The 19253-nt window shown below is 37.9% G+C and overlaps 1 protein-coding gene across 3 annotated transcripts in view; it reads right to left on the bottom strand.

The window, feature by feature from the left end:
• LOC122577962 (aquaporin AQPAn.G-like) overlaps positions 1-17741 on the bottom strand; it is a 34192-nt gene extending 16451 nt beyond the window's left edge. Inside the window, exons 1-3 of one of the 3 annotated variants that reach the window (XM_043749724.1) lie at positions 17395-17741; positions 15901-16030; positions 3-196 (exon numbers count right to left, since the gene is read on the bottom strand). In XM_043749724.1, the coding sequence (XP_043605659.1) occupies positions 3-196; positions 15901-16030; positions 17395-17490 (420 nt within the window). In that variant the 5' untranslated portion in view covers positions 17491-17741. Of the gene's footprint in view, positions 1-2; positions 197-1883; positions 2448-15900; positions 16031-17394 lie in introns of those variants that run through there. The other 2 variants (XM_043749723.1, XM_043749725.1) reach the window with 2 other exon arrangements.
• Between the last annotated feature and the right edge of the window lie 1512 nt (positions 17742-19253).

The raw sequence follows: 19253 nt of genomic DNA, 5'->3' as shown, positions 1-19253 counted from the left end.
ACATGAGCTAAGCTGGCGACAGCCAGACCAAAGGTGAACGCGATGTGTACCACCGTCGGAGGATTGTCCGCGGTCCACGTGATGCAGGATGCACAGCCGATCAGCACCAGAAGAAACGTTCCCAAGGTTTCGGCGAACAGCTTCAACAGAAACTCGAACTTCATCACCTCTTCGAGGCCGACGAAATCTTTCACGCCTGGACAGAACCAACAAGAAGAACAAGAAAATAACGTGTGACCACTCGGATTACATCGTCGAGCAACATTTTTGCATTCTCGTTGTAACATTTTGTTGGTAATTAAATAACGCATGAAAAGACATGGAAGACGTTTCTCACTGTCCGTCTTTATTGAAACGTCAAATCTCGCAGTGTATTCAAGAAATGAGCGCGAACACAAGTGAATATTCGTCAATGTCGGTGTCGTCTTTTTAAGCATACGTTGCGATGATTGTTATCGTTTAACAAAAGAAATCCCGTCCTCTTGTCTGCTGGTGTATCGATCATTCAAATACAGGTATGAATTTTAATTCATCGTGCCGACGTTTTTGTACTTGTTTGCTTTCCTTTCTTTCTTTTCGTTACCTTTCTGTTCTTTCTTTCTTTTTTCTTTTCCTTTTTTTTTTTTTTTTTTGTTAACGGGAAGGGGAGAGTAATTATGCAACAGAAGTCAATGAGACAGATGGCGCAAAGCCGCTGCGTTCTATAAAACAAAGGGAAAGGTGTAAACAGAATGCGCGAAAAGTTTTCAGTGGGGCGACATTGTTGAAATTCTGTTTTTGTGATTATCGTTGGACGAATATTACGTTGAGCTAAAAGCTATTACGATCACAACACACGCTAAATTGTCATTACGTAATTGACATAATGGATACGACGACATAATGATGCCGCGATTTCATATAAAGAAACCTAATTATATTCTAAGGTGACTGTACGTACTGAAATTTGCATTTAAAAAACTGCGAAGATATTTGTCGCTTTTGAAGTTCCATTTTACATTATAAACGTTACCATTATCACGTTGTAAATTAAAATAAAAACACACGAATGCATATTTTTCGCCAGTAAAATAACGAAAAGAAAGTACGTGCAGTAAAAGTAAGAAATGGCAGTGGCGAGAAAATTTTGTTACACATCGACGCTAGATATCAAAATATGCAAAAAGTAAGGACCGTATCCTGGAACGACACAAATGTTTCCTATGTAATTTATTATTTATTATCGAACGAACCAAATCAATTAATTATTGAACCAACAGACGGAGATATCGCCCATATGCGTGCGAACTATCGGCATAGTTGGAAACATTATCCAGAAGCGCACATTTATCAAAGAATCATTGACGATCGTAAGAAAATATATTTTCTTCTACGATCATCGTCTTACTAATGAGAATTTAAATTTATCGCGAATCATATACCGAAATAGATGAAGTTGGAGCGTAAATTTTGCAATCCTTTCTGATAGAGCGATAGATCTTTGTGATTCATGTAATCTACTCAATTAACTATTACTATTATTCCTTTAGAAACAAATGGCGAATGGAAAGAGATATAATACCAGCGCGTTACGTTGTAATTCACATAGCGATTAGATTGTATCTTAAAACAATGACGATAGATTGATGGCACGGGTGCCAATTTTAGCACGTTACGAAATATTGTCGACGCGCGTCAAAGTAGCTTTTCGTTTCGTCGAAATTCTATATCGATACTCTGTCGATATTACATAGATTACGTAAATTTTGAAGCTGTTCGAACACGTGCGCGTTACACATACTCGCGATATCCTGTTCTATCGTATCCCATAATTTTAACAATTTCGACGCGCGACTAGTGCTCGATTCGCCATCGCTTTTCTAAGATGTTAATAAACGACATACCTTTCCAACCCTTGCCCATTTTCCTCTCGATATCGCAGGCAAGACGGTCGAACAAAGAAGCAACAGCGTCCTCCCTTCGATCTACCACCCCGGTTCTCGTTCTTCACAACAAACGAACGTCAGCAGCGGATTGTTCTCTCATCGGAAGCTAGCTACCATTTCCCGAGAATATCGATCACCGATCACCGGTCACAAGAAACAATCTTTCCCTCTCTCTCTCTCTCTCTCTCTCTCTTTCTCCCTCTCTCCCAACCTTTCTCTCCCCCTCGTCTAAAGACAAAGGATCCTTTCGAAATAAGAAGACAATGGTAACAACTTATCACCTCGATCGCCGGCTACGACTATCGCGGTGTTTTATCCGGCGTAACGGGAAACTCGAACACGGTAAAAAAGCGTGGCAGAACGATCGAAGACGAGGGTTCCGTGGCTTAATGAAGCGAAGCGGAAGGAAAGACGAGAATAAAAAAAAAAAGAAAAATGTCTGTTTCACGGTGGTGGCGATGTTCACTGGTTCGCGATGTTCGACGGTACACCACGTGGAGTCTCTGGGCTATTGAGTCTGCGGAGCGCGGGTTTCGCCTTCATATATCGCTGTTCTCCACTGCTGTCCTCCCCCCAATCGACACGCGGATCCCTCCTTTCTCACCTCCTCCACCTCCAGTCTGTTCATCATCGTAGCCCCACTCAAAAACTCATTCAAAACGGAATCCGTATCTGTTTCGCATCGTATGGTCCTGCGGGCCAGGATACCTGCGATCGCGAGGCGTAGTCTCGGACTTCGTATCCTTGACATGTCGCAGGTTAATGTATCCCACGCGCGCGCTCCTCTAACGAATCGTACCGATTTTAACGCTACCAACCTTTCCAGCCAACCAACGGAACCAACACAGATTCGACGGACAAGATGTTGTAATTACCACGAAGCGGTCCGATGTAACTACATTTACCACGGATATAATCACGTTTCTGGTCATCGCAGAGGCTCTTGTCTTTTGTAACGTAACTCGGATCTTAGGCGGCGTAGAAGGATCTACGATCTCGCGATCGCGTTGTGGGGAACGGCCGATGCGCAATTAAATTTCGCGGAAGCGTAGATATCCGTAGCTTGTGCCAGGGAAACCAAACTGGAGGCAGAAAAAGCGGATACTGTATTGGATAACGAATTCTTTGCAATTTTCGTGAATTAGATTAAGTAGGAAATTGGCGAAGATTATTATTAGACAGCTGTTTTTATGAAATTCGAAGGTATAAAAGCGATGAAATGTAAATAATATGCGAAAATAAGATATCTAAAATATACTACTTATTATAATATTTAACAAACAAATTGATTATCTGTTTGGATTCCGCTTTTTTAAATGATATTCGTATTCGTGAGAATACGAATTTGGATAAATATCCGCCGTCTAGTTATCATCGTCGTAGCGAAGTAGATGAGAAACGTTAAATGATATTATTGATATAAATTTGAGAATTTGACATGCAGTTAGCTATCTAGATATACGAGAGTGGTGTATTTATGCACGATAGGTGTGTTATACGATACGATTATCATTGCAGAGACGTGATTATGTTCTCAGTTTTCAGTACTTTGATTTTTTTCACTGCAACTGATATTCTTATTTTACATTGAACTTATTTTCTGTCATTTATAATCACCTTCGTCGGTAGTACAACGTATCAACATACTTGATCAATATACTTTAGGAAAAGTAATTATAGACGTATTGCAATGTACATTTTCTTATTTCAAAGAATTTCAATGTCGCGCCTGCGTTACTCAGATAAGTTATCACAATTATAAACTTAACTACTGTTATAGTTTACGTATTCCAATGACGCACTATTGTACCGGCGTAAATTAAAGTCTACTGGATGAGTTCCGAAATGTTCTATGCGAAAAACAAATAATTTGAACAAGAACATTTTAAGATTTGAAATATATGCGTCTGTATGTAAAATCAAATTAATCTTGCAATTTTATATTACTATATTTTGTATCCATGCGACTATACCGTAATTCTTTCTAAACTTATGCCGATTGTAACTTATTTGGCCAATGGGACATTGTAAAACAGCTTGATTCGGATAACATTCTTTTAATCCACCATAAAACGCACAGTCATGAACAACTGAAAAGATACTTCGCCCGTGTGAATGTTAAATCGTCAGAAGATTGACGAAGATGTCGAATAACACATTACGTTATGAATTGCAAATCAGTCATATTTAATATATTTTATAGTTATGTTGCGACGTAAATTCTATAAGTATAAACTATTAAACTAAAAATTTCTCGTATAGAATTTATTTAAAAATATGTTTTTCACCTGTCGTATATGTCTGTATTAATAAATTATACTTATACAGACGTGCACGTACATAAATAATCGTACGACCGACGAACATTTGTCTTTGTTTTTAAACTTTTAGCTTTAATTAAAATATTCATTGAAATATGCGTTATTGCCAAAGGATTTGCAGCACCACGTTCAATCAGGATATCCTTTCAAATTGCAATTGTATCGTCCAATTTTATATATATAAAATGTATAAAATGTATCAATTCCAAGATGCAGATATCGCATCCAATTTTTCGCTTTACACCCTGTACGTTTGTAAATCTGCATTCGTCGGACATTCCTTCGTCCGTTCCTTTCATCGCACTTTTTCTGCCTCTCATCCGACTGATTCGATCCTGTTCTTACATAATCCCTGTTGGGTTTAGTTTTTAAACTAGAGGAAGGTGATCGAGCAGATCGTAGCTCGCAGTTTCGCGAGAATCGCGCGAAACGATCTTCGTTCGACTTTGTTATAGCTACGCGTCATATAAAACGTATATCTTTTACGTTTAAAACGTTTGAAATATTATTAATTGGTTGCAGATGTTAATGGTTGGAAGTAACGATAATAATTAGCAGATGATCACACAAGATTCGGATATTTGCAAACGTATGGTGCTATTGCTAATCGTAATTAACAAGGCCTCGTCTTATGTGTTTGTTTCAGTGATATCATCGGATGCAGAACAAGGTGATATCAACAAGATAATTACAAACATGGCGAGTCAACAGTGGCATGTAAATATCGTACGGAGTAATATGCACGCATATTCGTTTTCCAGTTATCAGTGGTTATCTACGAGCGGCGTTGTTCTACAGATAGATAATTAGGCTAGTCGAATTCTTGGAGATTGCAAAACTGCACCGCACTGCCGTTACACATGCCCCACGATAGTAATTAAGAGCTATTAATTGGGTCACTGCGTAATAAGGTATCTCCTGCAAATAGATCCTTCGCGCACCTGCTGCTTCATTTGCATCGTTCGGTTCTACGAACGGGGTTCAACGAATGTTCGCTTCTTTTTTGCATTCGTTAATTTTTCACCGATTCACTTCCCTGTAGATCTTATCCGTTGTTACATAAAAATTCGGATTTATTCCTTTTTACATTTACATTTGTTTGCGAATCTTACTCGTTGTTATCTAATCGATTTCTTATGTTCGAAAGTTTGAACGTCCCTGGTAATCGAAACGAAAATCTCAAGGAAAGTGAAATATCCCAACTCCGCTACAATTCCTTATAAGCTCTTACGATTATATCGATTTGAAATTGGATACGCATGAATTTAATTTTCTAAATTGACAGACAGTGTGCAGGGATACGTATCGAAATGCCCTGTGCAAAAATATGTAGGTTCTTCGGACGATAATTAAGTACCTTTAATTGGACCCGTGTACCGGGGGAATGGTTTCTGCAAACCATCGGCAGGTAGCACACCTGTGTAACTATTCACTCGCGTCGTTTATAGCTAAGCGAACATGAATGGGCAAGAAAAAGAGCGATATCTGTGGCATCTACAGGGTGATTCAGAAACACTGTCGCACGCATTTTTGAAATTACGTTGACCTAACGACTTGTCGTACGCGACTAACGCGCGAGAAATGAAATTGCAGTGGCAAATTTAAACGTTAAAGTATTATGCAGATGTTATTACCGAGGGACGATAGGAGATTAGATTTTTACTCGATTACGGTAAATGTCACTATAACATTACTTTCATCTTCCATTCCTAAACCGCACCTACGACATTATCAATTCAAGACGCAGTGAGTCATAGAATGTTAAAACGAACGACGTGTTTCCAATCCGATGTTATCAGTCGCCGAAGAACGTTGTTCATAGCGGACGTCCATTAAGGGGACGTCCTTGTCGATGCGACGAGCGTCGATAACTTAACAAAGTGGCAAATCGTCGTTGTCTCGTTCTCAACTACAAGAGTTTACCAGAAACGACGATTTCAAAAATAGCGTTTCGCAAAAGGATACCGACCGGATCTATTCTCGTAGGAAGTTAAATGTCAAATTTCACGACCCTTGAGCGAACAATGTGCAAACGTAACCCGCGGCGTATTTCGCAAACTCCGTGCCCCAGAAAGTAACAAGGGCCTCCGGGCTGTACTTATATGTTTGAAGAGCTGGCGGGGTGTGCGCGCAAACAAAAAATCATATAGATTGTCTATTATTTGCATTACTGGTTCCCGCGAGACGGAATATAATTGTACGAGAGAAGGGACAGACACCACGGAGCAATATGTTCTGCTGTTTTAATATTTTCTAGAAGTTTTCTAGATTTGTAGCCCAAGGTGATTGTTGATGAACGTACGATACCAAAAAGAAACTAAAAAGTTACGGATATTATAATCATAAGTATGGAAATTCATATTTTTATAAATCCACTTAAACAAATGAAATCTAGGCAGAGATTTATTTCATTTGCCGAATATTATGATTAGTACTATTCTATATTTTTGCATATTATGTGCGTTTTTGCGATTTTAAATTTCCTACAAGTGGATAAAACATCGCGGTCTAATCGTAAGGAATAGTTTAGTTTTTCTTTTCAGTCAATGGTTTCTAGTCGCTTCATAAAGTTTCGACGAATTTTTCTCAAGTTACACCGCAGAAACGGTGGAAATATTTTTAGGCAACCTGACGATCGTACTGCTGGTATTCGCGTAGTTTCATCATTTTATCCTTTGACTTTCCCTCTTTTTTCGTTTAAGACGTAACACGTTCAGTTGCGCGAGCATTCAATAGGAATTGGGAAAATTAGTTTCAGTGAACCCTGCCGCAACGACAACAGCCAAGTTCGTCAGCACGATTTATTACCAGCCTAATCCTCTTGCTTCTCCGCTTATGAACTACTGTTTCGCGCGTCAATATTCGACCGAAAAGGAACGGTTCCTATTTTACCGTGTAGTGAATGTGCCACGGAATTGCCACAATTATATCGTGCACCGTGATCATTCTTTTCTCTACGCCGTCTACAAAAACACGTGCTCCCGCAAAAACTTTCCTTTTTCAACGATCCGCGGCTGGAAATTGTTTAGGAAAGGATAGAGATATCGCGTCGTCACGTTGGTTCACAAACGTTAAGATCGTACTCGAGATTTACCAACGACGATATTTACGTATGGTAAAAGTTTTCAACGCTAATGAACTTTGTTTAACGGTGATCGCTTCGCGATTCGTTACTCCAGTGAAAACACTAATTTCCAGTGAAACTTCCTGCTTTTGTGGATCGAAGATTATTTTTACATTATAAATCTTGTTGTTCGGTTTGAGAACCGATAGAGAAAGTTCCTTTTGTTTTTTAAACGAGTTTCCACGTTTGTTAGTTAAGAGAATGCTTCGATAAAGGAGGATTTACAAGAATGATTACTCGAACGTTGTACTTTAAAATGCGATCATTGTTTAATATTAATGATATTTTAACTCTCTATTGGTAACGAGAGAACGCGTTCCCTTTGTGTCTAATATATGGTACGAGTATGTGAGTATTTGTGGTATAATGAAAAACGAGACTGATTTTCGCATGAACGTAACGACGTTAGTATCTCAGAATATTGAAATTGATATAGAATAAAAAGATAATGATATAATATTCGCTGAATTAAATACCCCATAGGATAATAAAACGAACGAAGAGAATAACAACAACGGTACGGTATAACCAATAATATACAATAATCATTTCCACATAATTTACATAGAAGAACATACAGGTGTTTAGCAGATGCTATTACCATTGTGGAATATCATCGCATTTAGGTATCTATCCACTCGATTCTGTTTCTCGTTGGTACACGATCATTCGTATTGTATTGCGTAAATTCATAATTTGCTTCGATGGAAGGAATTGCGACGTAGCGATTATTTAGAATCCGCGCTATAATTGCTACCTCGGTTACGGTCGTAGCCGAAATTGACAAGCGATGAGTCGGTTTCCTGGGCAGGAAACAACCGCTACGTTTCTAGGAAGTAGAATGGAAAATAAGGTGTTACGCGAATTTTCACGGTGCGCACAAGCTGTGTATGAGAATTGTGCTGGAAGAAGGAAAATTACCTTAACGTAACGTACGCGGCCGCATGATGAACTAGCTGAACGAACACGTTTACCTGTTACGTGATAATACTTTTAATCAGCTCCTCCATCGATGTCAGAATTTTTTACTAATGACTTGCCGCGGAGATTCATTCATTTTCTAAAAGCGTGCTTCGAAACGGATTTCAATCTTTCAGTTTACCGCACAATTCTGTTTTACGCGTTCCGCTTGGTGCGCATTCATATTCAGCAAGTGGACAATTTTTGTAATGCAGATTACAACTTATTCGTTTTAACTTTTATTCTCCGTCATAGAGATAAAGCGCGCCGAAACGCGCTCACTTATCATCGATTTTTACCGAGAAATGACGTAGGAAAAATGTCTATCGATAAAGTTCATTCAGGGTACTGTGTATCTTAGTGATATCGGCAAGAAACAAATGCTGCGGAAACACGTAGGAATATCCATTAAAATGAGAAACAGTTGCAATAATAGAAACTATCTCGTAAATTAAATATTAATAAACGATATAGAAGATCATTATTTCTTTTTACTTAAAAAACGGACAGAAACAGGTTGAAGCATATCTAACGTCACTGAAACCCGTGTATCAACCGTGATATTAATTAAGCCAAGACAGATTTCGAATAAACCGGCTATTCTTTGCAATTGCGTGATTTTATCGATGGTAAAAACCATTAAAATGTGTGGCGTGCCGTGACGATATTGACGGCAAAACCGCAGAAATAATCAAAGCACGAGCTCATAAAATCTCCGTTATGCTTATTCACGTGTTGCGGTTTACAGTGTGGTGCGACGCCACCGTCAAAATATTCTTTAAACTGTTGTACGTAATCGAAACCTGAAATTAAATATACCCGACGTCGCAAAAGGTTGCAAAGAGCGTACTGTTGGCCCGGGGCAATTTTCTCGAGCGGAAATTATGAATGTCAGTGCATAGAAAGGTCTGTATAATGGGATGCATAACACGGCGACGCTGATGTCATAATCCAAGCGAAAAACGAATATTTCATTTCGCTGTAAACGAAGATAAATATCGTTTATAATTTAGGTGTCAGAGAAATTTAGCGACATAATCGAAATGTATCATTATGAGTATAAATAATGCCCGAATGTACTCTGTTTCGTTCGGAATTTGTCCGGCCACCGACAAATTTATCGTTAAGTATCTCCTGAATTCTGTACTCTTCGAGATTGTTAATGAATTCACGTAATCGTTACGCAAGTGCTGGATAAGGAATAAAATTCTTCTATTGCTTAATAACGTGACCTTCGTGTGTCTTGTATAAAAAAACTATCAATTATCAAATTATATCCCCTTCGAAACAATTTAACTTTTGTTCGAAATATTTTCCCCTATCAGGAGTGGTTTTCGAGATATTTGCAAGGATTGACTTAAATGGTACATCCTGTATAATAAATAACGAATCACATAATGAATGACTCTCCTGTATTTGTAATGTTTATCATCGATGACTCAGTTTACCGAGAAATTCTTTTCTTTGCATCTTTCAACATGTAACGAGGATAAAAGAATGGAAAGAAAAATAATTTAATAATAAACCGAGTATTTGCAATTATCTGCCCTCGATCTTCGCTACGTAGACGTTGAAACAGGAACGCGTGTCGCTCCTAAGAAGACGTCGTCGTTGACGAGATAATCAACAGATCTACGTATCATTATGCGTTTATCGGAAATTTGAAGATGCAAAAATGCATAAAATGCGTATAACACGGAAAAACATATAACACGTGCAAAGTATAGTACTCGTTGTAATACTCGATAGGTAAAACAATTCTCTATTTAGATTCCACTTTTTCAATTATATTCGCGTAAATATTTATTTGCATAAATATCTGCAGTCCTAGTAATCAGCAACGATCGTGAATTTGCTATGTTCGATCGATGTATGCGACGTACTTTTTCGAAATGCGCATTTTCACTTGCTATGATCGATACGTATGGCTAAATCGTCTCTGGTATGTTAGATTATACGCGGCTATTCACAATGTTAAATTATATCAATCTGTATCGAAGTAGGTCAGGTTTGGGTTATCTTCAATGAACGAAAACGAAAGCTTTATCGCGCTTCGTATCGTTTAACTTAGCTTTGTTATCGTTAATATCGCTGTGCTCGACACTGTTTGAAGCTCTCAAGTCGAGAAGTCTCTTTCAAGATTCTCGTTCGAGAAGTTTCGTATAGATAAGATCGGATAACTAAACGAATATCCGACTTGCAGTTTAATTTTTCTCTCTTTTCTGGATTAACAATTTCGGTGTGTTATATTAAAATAGCAGCAGGAATGTATCAATAAAAATACGCATTATGTGTAACGTAATGTATTAATGTAAGTAATTACATATATCCTTCCATAAGTGCAAATAAGATTAGTTTAGAGATTCAGTTTAATCGTTATAGAAATAAATAAATCATATAATGTACGATTATTCAAGTTAACATAATAGAAAACTGACGTGTCATTGTTGAATGTGCTACTTATAGTGCAACAACGAGAGTCTGAGGAAGTTAATGAATACGAACAGTTCATATTGATGTGAAATTCAATAATTTAAGTTATCCTCAATCGTTTCTTCCAACTCATATTTTAGCATTTATTCTTCGTATGGATGTTACATGCTTCTATGCACCACCTATCGTCCTGATCATCGAACGCTTTAAACGTCCTTTCTCGCTTATCGTTTGAACGTAATATTTTTAAATGAACGATAATTTCCACAATGTCGTAGTATCTTCAGATAATTAGTATCTTAAATACCCTACTGTCGAGGAAAGGCGCAACGCTCTTTGCACGTTTGTGCACATGTGCACACGAAGGCAGCGTTGCATCGTCGAATAGTACAACGTGACTGCTCTCAATTTTGTCTTTCTCTTTAACGAAAGAGACGAATCGTGGATGAAAGAGTGATGATTTTATTGCAGGTATTGTCGGATAGCGCGACGCCACGAACGCTGTAAACATCGACGTGAATCCGTATCGTGTAATTACGTATTTTGCCGGTACAGCCGGTTCGGAGCATGTGTAAAGTTAATCAATCCAGTTAGAGCGAAAACTGGTCATTACGGTGGCCTGTTAACGGCAAGCAAATGATAGCCAGTCATCGGTTCACGCATCGTTACCTCTTTTACCTTACTTTTGCTCAGTGTTTATATGTTTTGCCAATTCTAGATCGACGATATTTGAATTGTACTTATTCCACGACACGTGCAACGTTCTGCGTAAAAAGATAACGCAAGTTACTTTGTTAAACCGGTTTTTCGGTAATACGAATAATCCACTAGCCTGTAAATATACCCTGGTAAAATATCCCTTTTTCTACAATTTCTTTTCATGTTTGTAATGATTTCGGTAGGAAATTCAATGAATTTTGTTCGAAATAAATGGAATTTCAATAGATCGAAGATCCACGAGTACAACAAGGAAGTTATGGCTTAATATATGCAGTTTTCAACGCCTTTGAAAAACTTGATACGAGAGTAAACACATTTTTCTCTTCTTATTGCATTATCTATCTCTCTGTTAGTCTTTATTATTGTTCTGCATGCCTTCTCTATGCATCGGCATGCGACTCCATTTTCATTTAGCATGCATTCCGAGTTGGTAGCACGCAGAAGAAGCTCATTGCCGTAATAGGCTAGTAGCTACCATTGGAATTTTTTTTCAGTCGAAACAGATCGATTGTAGTTCTAACTATAATATTGTTTTCTCTTATTCGCCTGTTATTTATTTCTCAAACCTTCGATAACACCGTACAGAATACTTTCAAGATAAATTCTATTGCAAGTAATTCCTACTTTGTGTCTCATCGCGGCTTTTTTGAAAAAATAAGAACTTACTTTTCCAACGCGATATATGGAACCGAGTAAACCATTAAAAATTAAACACTTTGTGAGAAGATCGAGCGCATCGACTTCCTTATTTTCATCATCGTAGGTTCTATAAACGTGTTGCACGTTCTTATTGTTATTTTAAGATCGTTCTGTGTCGTCTAAAAAACTTTGCGATGTTTGAAAAGTTTATCTTAGAAATTCTTGAAATGAAAGAGAGAAAGAAACAAGTATGTCTAACAGCGTTACGATGCGAAGTTTTATTGGTCGCTAATTCGCCGTACAAATTCGTTCGTCAATTATCGACCGCCTGTTAATTCATGGAAATTGTCCTTATATCCATAAATTATTTACAAACGCGACATGCAATCGTTTCAAATGTAACTATTTGCTCTCCGTTGTATTAGTGTGTCGTTCCTCATTGTCGGTCAAAGTTCAGCTGCGTGTCGGTTAGGTATAGCAATTCTATTATTCTCGCATCGCGGTTGGAAAAAATATTACGCGTATGTAACGCGTGTTTTGCCAAGAAAGTCGTTTCGGTTTAAGCAAGACGAGACGAAACGTGGAAATTACTTCCAATAAAATTCATCGTAAAACTATTTTGCACAACGTTGTTTCGCAAGCCTTTCACCGTGGACCTCGTACGTAGTACGAGCACATCGAAAATTACAAACTATTATGATTTATAAATCTTACGACGATCCACGAATTCATTGTGTGTTTCCTATTCTGTAATCTACAGTGAGAGGAGTACACACATTGATCGACAGATAAATTAGTATTATAAATATATAATTCGCATGAAACAACATTTTCTTCCAAGTTTTGCAACATTGTTATCGCAGCACGTTGTTCGCTTTAATCCGCAACGAAAGGATTAATTCTCATTATTCGATCACAAGTACGAACGACGAGACAGAGACCATTTAGCGCGTAATTTTCTAGTTTGACGATTAGCCATGAATGAATAATACGGCATGTTTCTCGGTAAGTAGAATTCCGAACTCGTGCGACTCGGCTCTGTTTAGTAGACATAACACGTAGTAACTTGTTGTATCCGAAAGATTCGCACGATCCGACTCGCGTGCGACGTGCAATCAAAGTCAAGGTGAAATCTGGAAATTTCCAAACGTCGTGGTTGAATCACGCCGGTGTACCAGATCTCTGTTAAACCAAGATCGGAGAGATCGTGTCGTGTCGCGGCATCGAGAACCTGACTTTCTATGAACGGTATGATAGATCAAGAAAGATCAATCTTTTTCTATTTATGTTCTTCGGCAGGACGCTGAATATGGAGCGAGTAGCGTTGAATAAAATTGTTTCGCTACGTGTAACGAATGGATGGATACAGGTTGTCGTTTTCTACGAAGCAATACATTTTTCAAAAGATCTTTCGGAAGTCAATAGAGAGAATTTGTACTGCGCAAAGAGAATAGACACGTTGAGTCGTGCGCTACAAAAGGAGTATGTTCTGTTTAATTTTGGTCGATCCGTTCGTATCCCAGAGGATGTTCTGTTTGCCGTTTAGGGATCGAAGTTTCTGCTTTCATTAAATCTTTAGCAGTCCGAAGCATTTGAGTCAGTTGCTTTCGGTGAACCGAAGCAACGAACGTGTTGCGTCAGGTATCGAGATTTGTAGTAACATTAGCACAATTTTTTAATTTCACAGGTTTATTAATTAGAACGACGTAAACTAGAGGTGCACGCGAATGTAAATAAATCGTATAGCATTTAAATAAATCATACCAATTCATACGTAATAACGAATGATCGTTGTAAGATGCAAAGAATCTGAATATCTATTTATGAGTGTAATTTATTTATTTTTAATGATTGCTATAATTTACGTCCAATTAATGAATTTACGTTTTATTGAAATTCTACGCTCGGTTACATTATATGTAAATTGGTGGATAGAGGAAGATCGTAAATTTAAATAATGTCTATACGTAGATTTTAACGGAGAGAGTAGTAGGTCAACTTTAATCAACGAACCTTAATTTAATAGCCGACATTTTGCAATTAAAAGATAATATTACGTTAATCGAGCTTACAGTTATAAGTAGTTCAATTTCTGCAAATACTAAGCAACTTAACTACAGTTGTTACTCAACAAGTCTTTGATACATGTAACCATCGTCATTTGCATGCATTAGCATTGTATCATATAGGCAATAGCGAGTCGCGATCTGTCGAGAATTCTTTCAGTCAAATTAAAATTAGCAATTCATGTATCGCGACTTCTCCGTCGATAAATTGCTAATTGAGAACGATTTTCTTATTTGAGAGATTTTTAAATATCTTAAATTGTTAAAAATCAAAAATTGTTTAACATTTTTTTCGTGCATTCTTTGAACGTTTCATACTAAATTTCTAAAACATTTTCTACCGCACGATAACTAATTTATAGAAACAATTTGATATATTTCGAATAACGTATAAGAAATTCAGATACCTGTATTTGGTGTTTAATGCACGCAAGAACTATAACACGTAGTTGCGTTTAAAAAAACATACAATAGACACAGATATCCATTACCAGCGATGGAAGTTGTACGTGGTGTTTTAATTATTTCTCGGTATAGCTTAACATGACACACAATAAACGAAGTGGAAAATTTTTTTCCGCCCGTTTCCTCCGTATAACTCGTATAAAACAGTGTGAGTTCGGCAGGACACAACGCGTCAACGAATTTCATGGTAATTGCGCAATTATCTCTCTCGAAGGACATACGAATCCATGTAAACGTAGGTAACGTTGTTCCTTGCAAGATGCGTCACCATGAAATAATCGCATATCAAATTAATCGATAGCGATCACGTGCTTTTTTCTTCTTTTTTTTTTTCTCACCGGAAATACATTTGTCGGTATTGACTGGTTTTGTAATACCGTGTATCAAGTCTCTCGTTTCGTACATTTCCACACCTTTGCGTTATGTGGAAATGTCACGCACCAATATGCTAATAGGTGCTACCGAATTTATATTACTTCCTACTATATTCCATCCTACACTACAGGTAATAGTTCTTCCATGTAGAATCGTGTAAAGCAGTTCGTCGTTTACTTCGTATAATTATTGAAATTACGCAATTTAGTAATTAGAACGTTATTTAATTACAACGAAAGATATAACGAAAGACTTATAGTTGTAGGAATAGTCTCGTTTCGTTTTAGTATATGGAGTTATACCTACATAATATATGTAAAAGGATTATTGCAACGAACAGATCGAAATTATTTACAATTTATTCACACGTACGAGATAAATTTATTACTGTTAATGCTTCCAAAGTAGATTTCTAGACTACTACTGTTGATCTTGAATCTGACAAGTCTACCTGAAAATTGTGCGAATGTACCGCACATTAACGCCAGGTTCATCATGAGCTTTGTCTACATTGTCCCTAGGAGAAAATCTATATTATATGAAACTAACATTTATTTATACCGTTGTCAATGCTTCGCAGACGAAACCTTTCGTTTTCGTCCAGTCCCCCTAACATTTTCGATCCATTTGCGCATATACAGTTAGCCTTTACTCATTACGTTACACATTACGCGATGTTCCATATAAATCTACGTTATACCAAGTTCTCGTGTCGGAGTATGTAAATTGTGAAATAACTTGATACAATATTATGAATTAAAAGTGACGTAAGATAGTATAGAAGGGGGTGTAACGCAATGACTAAAATCGCAATGTAAAATTACCATGTGTGTCGTTACAATAGAAGAAGATTAGAATATGGCGGTACTTACGATTATACCTATCTTGAACGTCTTCGTCATCCTTTACGCTCACTGATGCATGACGTTGCGATCTCTCGGTTTCAGTAAGTCCTTCCGGAAATACGGTAGACACATTCATAATACCAGTTGACTTGTAAAACTGCGAACAACGCAGAATATTTATTTGCAGATTTTGAAATTTCTTCACCTTTGAATCGTTAATCGCAATCTGATTTTCTGAAAATCACTGTGAATCACTGTTTTAATTCAAATTCAAATATCATTCTAAAGGCAATTTAATTTGAAAACCACGTACTGATGGATCATGCTCTGATCCATCCTCTATTCCTGTAACATGAGTTTCTCATTGTCACTGTAAATGTTTAAGACAAGTAATATATCGGCTAAAATAAATATTTAACGAACGAACGCAATTTACATTCGCGACTGTTGTCGAAGTAAACACGCGTGCAATTAACAGAAATTTTAATTTCGTTCGGTGAGGAACGTTCCGTGATACTGTTGGATCGTGTTTGTCCGATCGTGTTTCCGGATCGTATTAGTGATATTGCTAAGTCGATGTTTAAATTCGCTCTATTAGCATCCTAGCTGACAACGTGTTGCAAATGTTAGCGGTAATTTTCGATACCGGAACGATGTTCGTCAAACACAGAAATCAACCCCGTCTGTAAAAATACGTGCCAGCGAAGGTAAAAACAAAACGAATAAAATCGATTTTAGCTATTAAAATTTCCAACGGTCAGTCGCGAAAAGTGGTCGATCGTTACGCCTCTTTTATGCGACGAATATATTATAAGCGAAATGCTTTTTCTCCCCTACCGTAAACATACATTCGTTCCGGTATTCGGTATTAATGGAAAATACTGTTCAATACATTACACAGCTACATTCTACGGACGATAAAACACTAAATCTCAGATTTATTCTTAAAATACGGAAGTACGAAGTACGAAATGAGGAAAGAATTTTTGTGATTAGGTTTGTAGACTTTTCAAGGCACACTAGAATTTTCTCAAATATCATACGCACTTTTCCTACGATGTAAATACACCACGACCGTGTTCTCCTATTTTATAGTCTCGAGACATTGTTTGATAAAATTGAACTCAATCGTTATCAATGCATCGTTATCATCCTATGCGCGTTACACTTTCGAAAGGCAACTAAACCGGACGAGTAAATTCCTCTACGCCCTTCTCGGACAATTAACTCTGTAATACGAAATTAACATTTCTCGTGGTTGCATGCTTACCGATTTAATCTAACTAGTTAAATTTTTATTTTTTAAACTTATATTCTAGCCGCAGGAAAGATAAGCATCTGCGCGAAAATAATATATAATATAAAATTTAATCACCGAGTGGCTTCTGAAAAAATCGTAAAAATAAAAAAGAACTAGTTACCATCGAAATAAAATAGGTACGTTACGATTGTACAGCACAAAATGATAGAAATTAATAGTCAAACACTTTTCAAAAAAGGGTGACGGTAAATTGCACTCACAGGGTTTCGCGCCAACTGCTTGGCGGTCGGTTGTATGGTTAAAAACTCGTGCCAAAGATGTAGATAGGAAGGTCTGTTGCCTACTGAACGTTGCATCCCTCGGTCGACTTACAGGAAGGCGATTCTCTTCGCCTAGGTCGTGTCTCTTCGTCCAACTATGAACCTCGCCACTGCGCACTTCGCCTAAACCGCGGCCACGTGTCGGAGTTTACGCCAGAGGATCGGGGTTAACCCGCGAAATTCTATGAGGACAAACTGCGCGTGAATGGACATGCGGGGGAAGCCGGACGTTCCAACAATGATTCCGACAACGAGATGTTCGCCAATTGTGAATATAGCGTGACCAACCGAGCGCCAAGATCTCATGTACACGATGCCCTTGACAGCAACCCTGCCGCAATTGCGTGACGCGAAGATGGTCACTGAACAGAAAACACAAACCGTGTACTGTGATCAATCTTCCTCCTATGATAATGCGATGCTTTCGACTAGACTGACGTCCGTCACAGTCCTCGAGTTATTCCGCGCGCCGTCTGTGTTTTTTTTTCCTTTCTTGGAACATCTAACGAGCCTCTAGAAGCGCTGCCTTAATAAGTACAATCTGAACTGAGAATACGCTAGCTCAGCAAATTGCATAGCTCTGAAATTGGACGAACGTACGCTATTAATCGCATTTCAGTACACGGCTCGTTTTATCATAAACGATCTATGATCCATCGCTTGTTCGTTCGTTATCCTTTAATACGAACTATCTGTACTATAATATTTTATTGCGACTCAAGCGAAAATAAAACGCTAGTAAAAAAAAAAAAAAGATAGATAGAAATAAAACATTATTCGGCCACCGATCGTCGGTTATCGCGCGAATTTATCTACTCGTTTTACGAAATGGTTTTCTAACGAGTATCCACTGTACCAACCTTTGTCGATGGTAGTGTGCACTGGTCTCTTGTGTATTCTCAAGTAATTATTACGATGGAAACTTCTGGCAAACTAATTCCAACATCGACTCGACGATATTAAGGACGTTGATAAGAGTATCGTTGAAAGGTCGCCTGGACGGTCTTCGACCGCGACTTCCGGTCATCGCCTGCAACGTCTCACGTTTACCGGCTAACGGCTGGCCGAGATCTCGCTGATACGATTCGCAAGTGGATCGTCGTTGCATCGTAAAAGAATCTGGTCTAGGCGAAACGCGTAAAAAAGAATTTATTCAACCATAGTCGAGATAGAGACCAAGCTTTTTGAATGCGGCCGTGAAAGAGTATTTTACGTTCGACATAAATCAATCCTTGCACCTTTCCCGTGGCCTATATCGGATCCGTTAACTGATATTACAGCGATAGCGAGTTCGCGTGCAGATAAAACCGCGACAATTAGCATACGTGAGGTCAGTCGATGGATACAATGAGAAGGAGGCGCGATGGAACGTCACACCTGCAGTGTCTTGCACTCGTTAGACGATCTACGCTCGATACTGGGATCGTTTCAGCATTTGTTTCGCGATAAGAATTCACTTTTACGTAAAAGTTTACTTTGGCGATTATTTTGTTGCTGAACGAGACGAGATATTTCAAGGTAACAACGGTCAATCGTTAATATCACGTCTATTATCGGTTATCGTGATACAGAAAATGTTATTTAACATCAAAGACAAAATATGTACAATGTAACACAGATTTTACATAGAACAATATAACGAGCGTATGTCGCATGGCGAATGCGCCATACATATATACGTATAATGAAATAAGATAAGATTCCGACACTACAGTTCGTGTTCTCTATCGCAGTTTAATGCGGTATTTTTTAAATTTAGCGGTACGTTTATCGTATAAAACTATATTTTATAAAATTAT

The sequence above is a fragment of the Bombus pyrosoma genome, linkage group LG3, assembly GCF_014825855.1.
Source record: "Bombus pyrosoma isolate SC7728 linkage group LG3, ASM1482585v1, whole genome shotgun sequence".
Lineage (NCBI taxonomy): Eukaryota > Metazoa > Arthropoda > Insecta > Hymenoptera > Apidae > Bombus > Bombus pyrosoma.
This window is presented reverse-complemented; position numbering and strand designations above follow the sequence as displayed.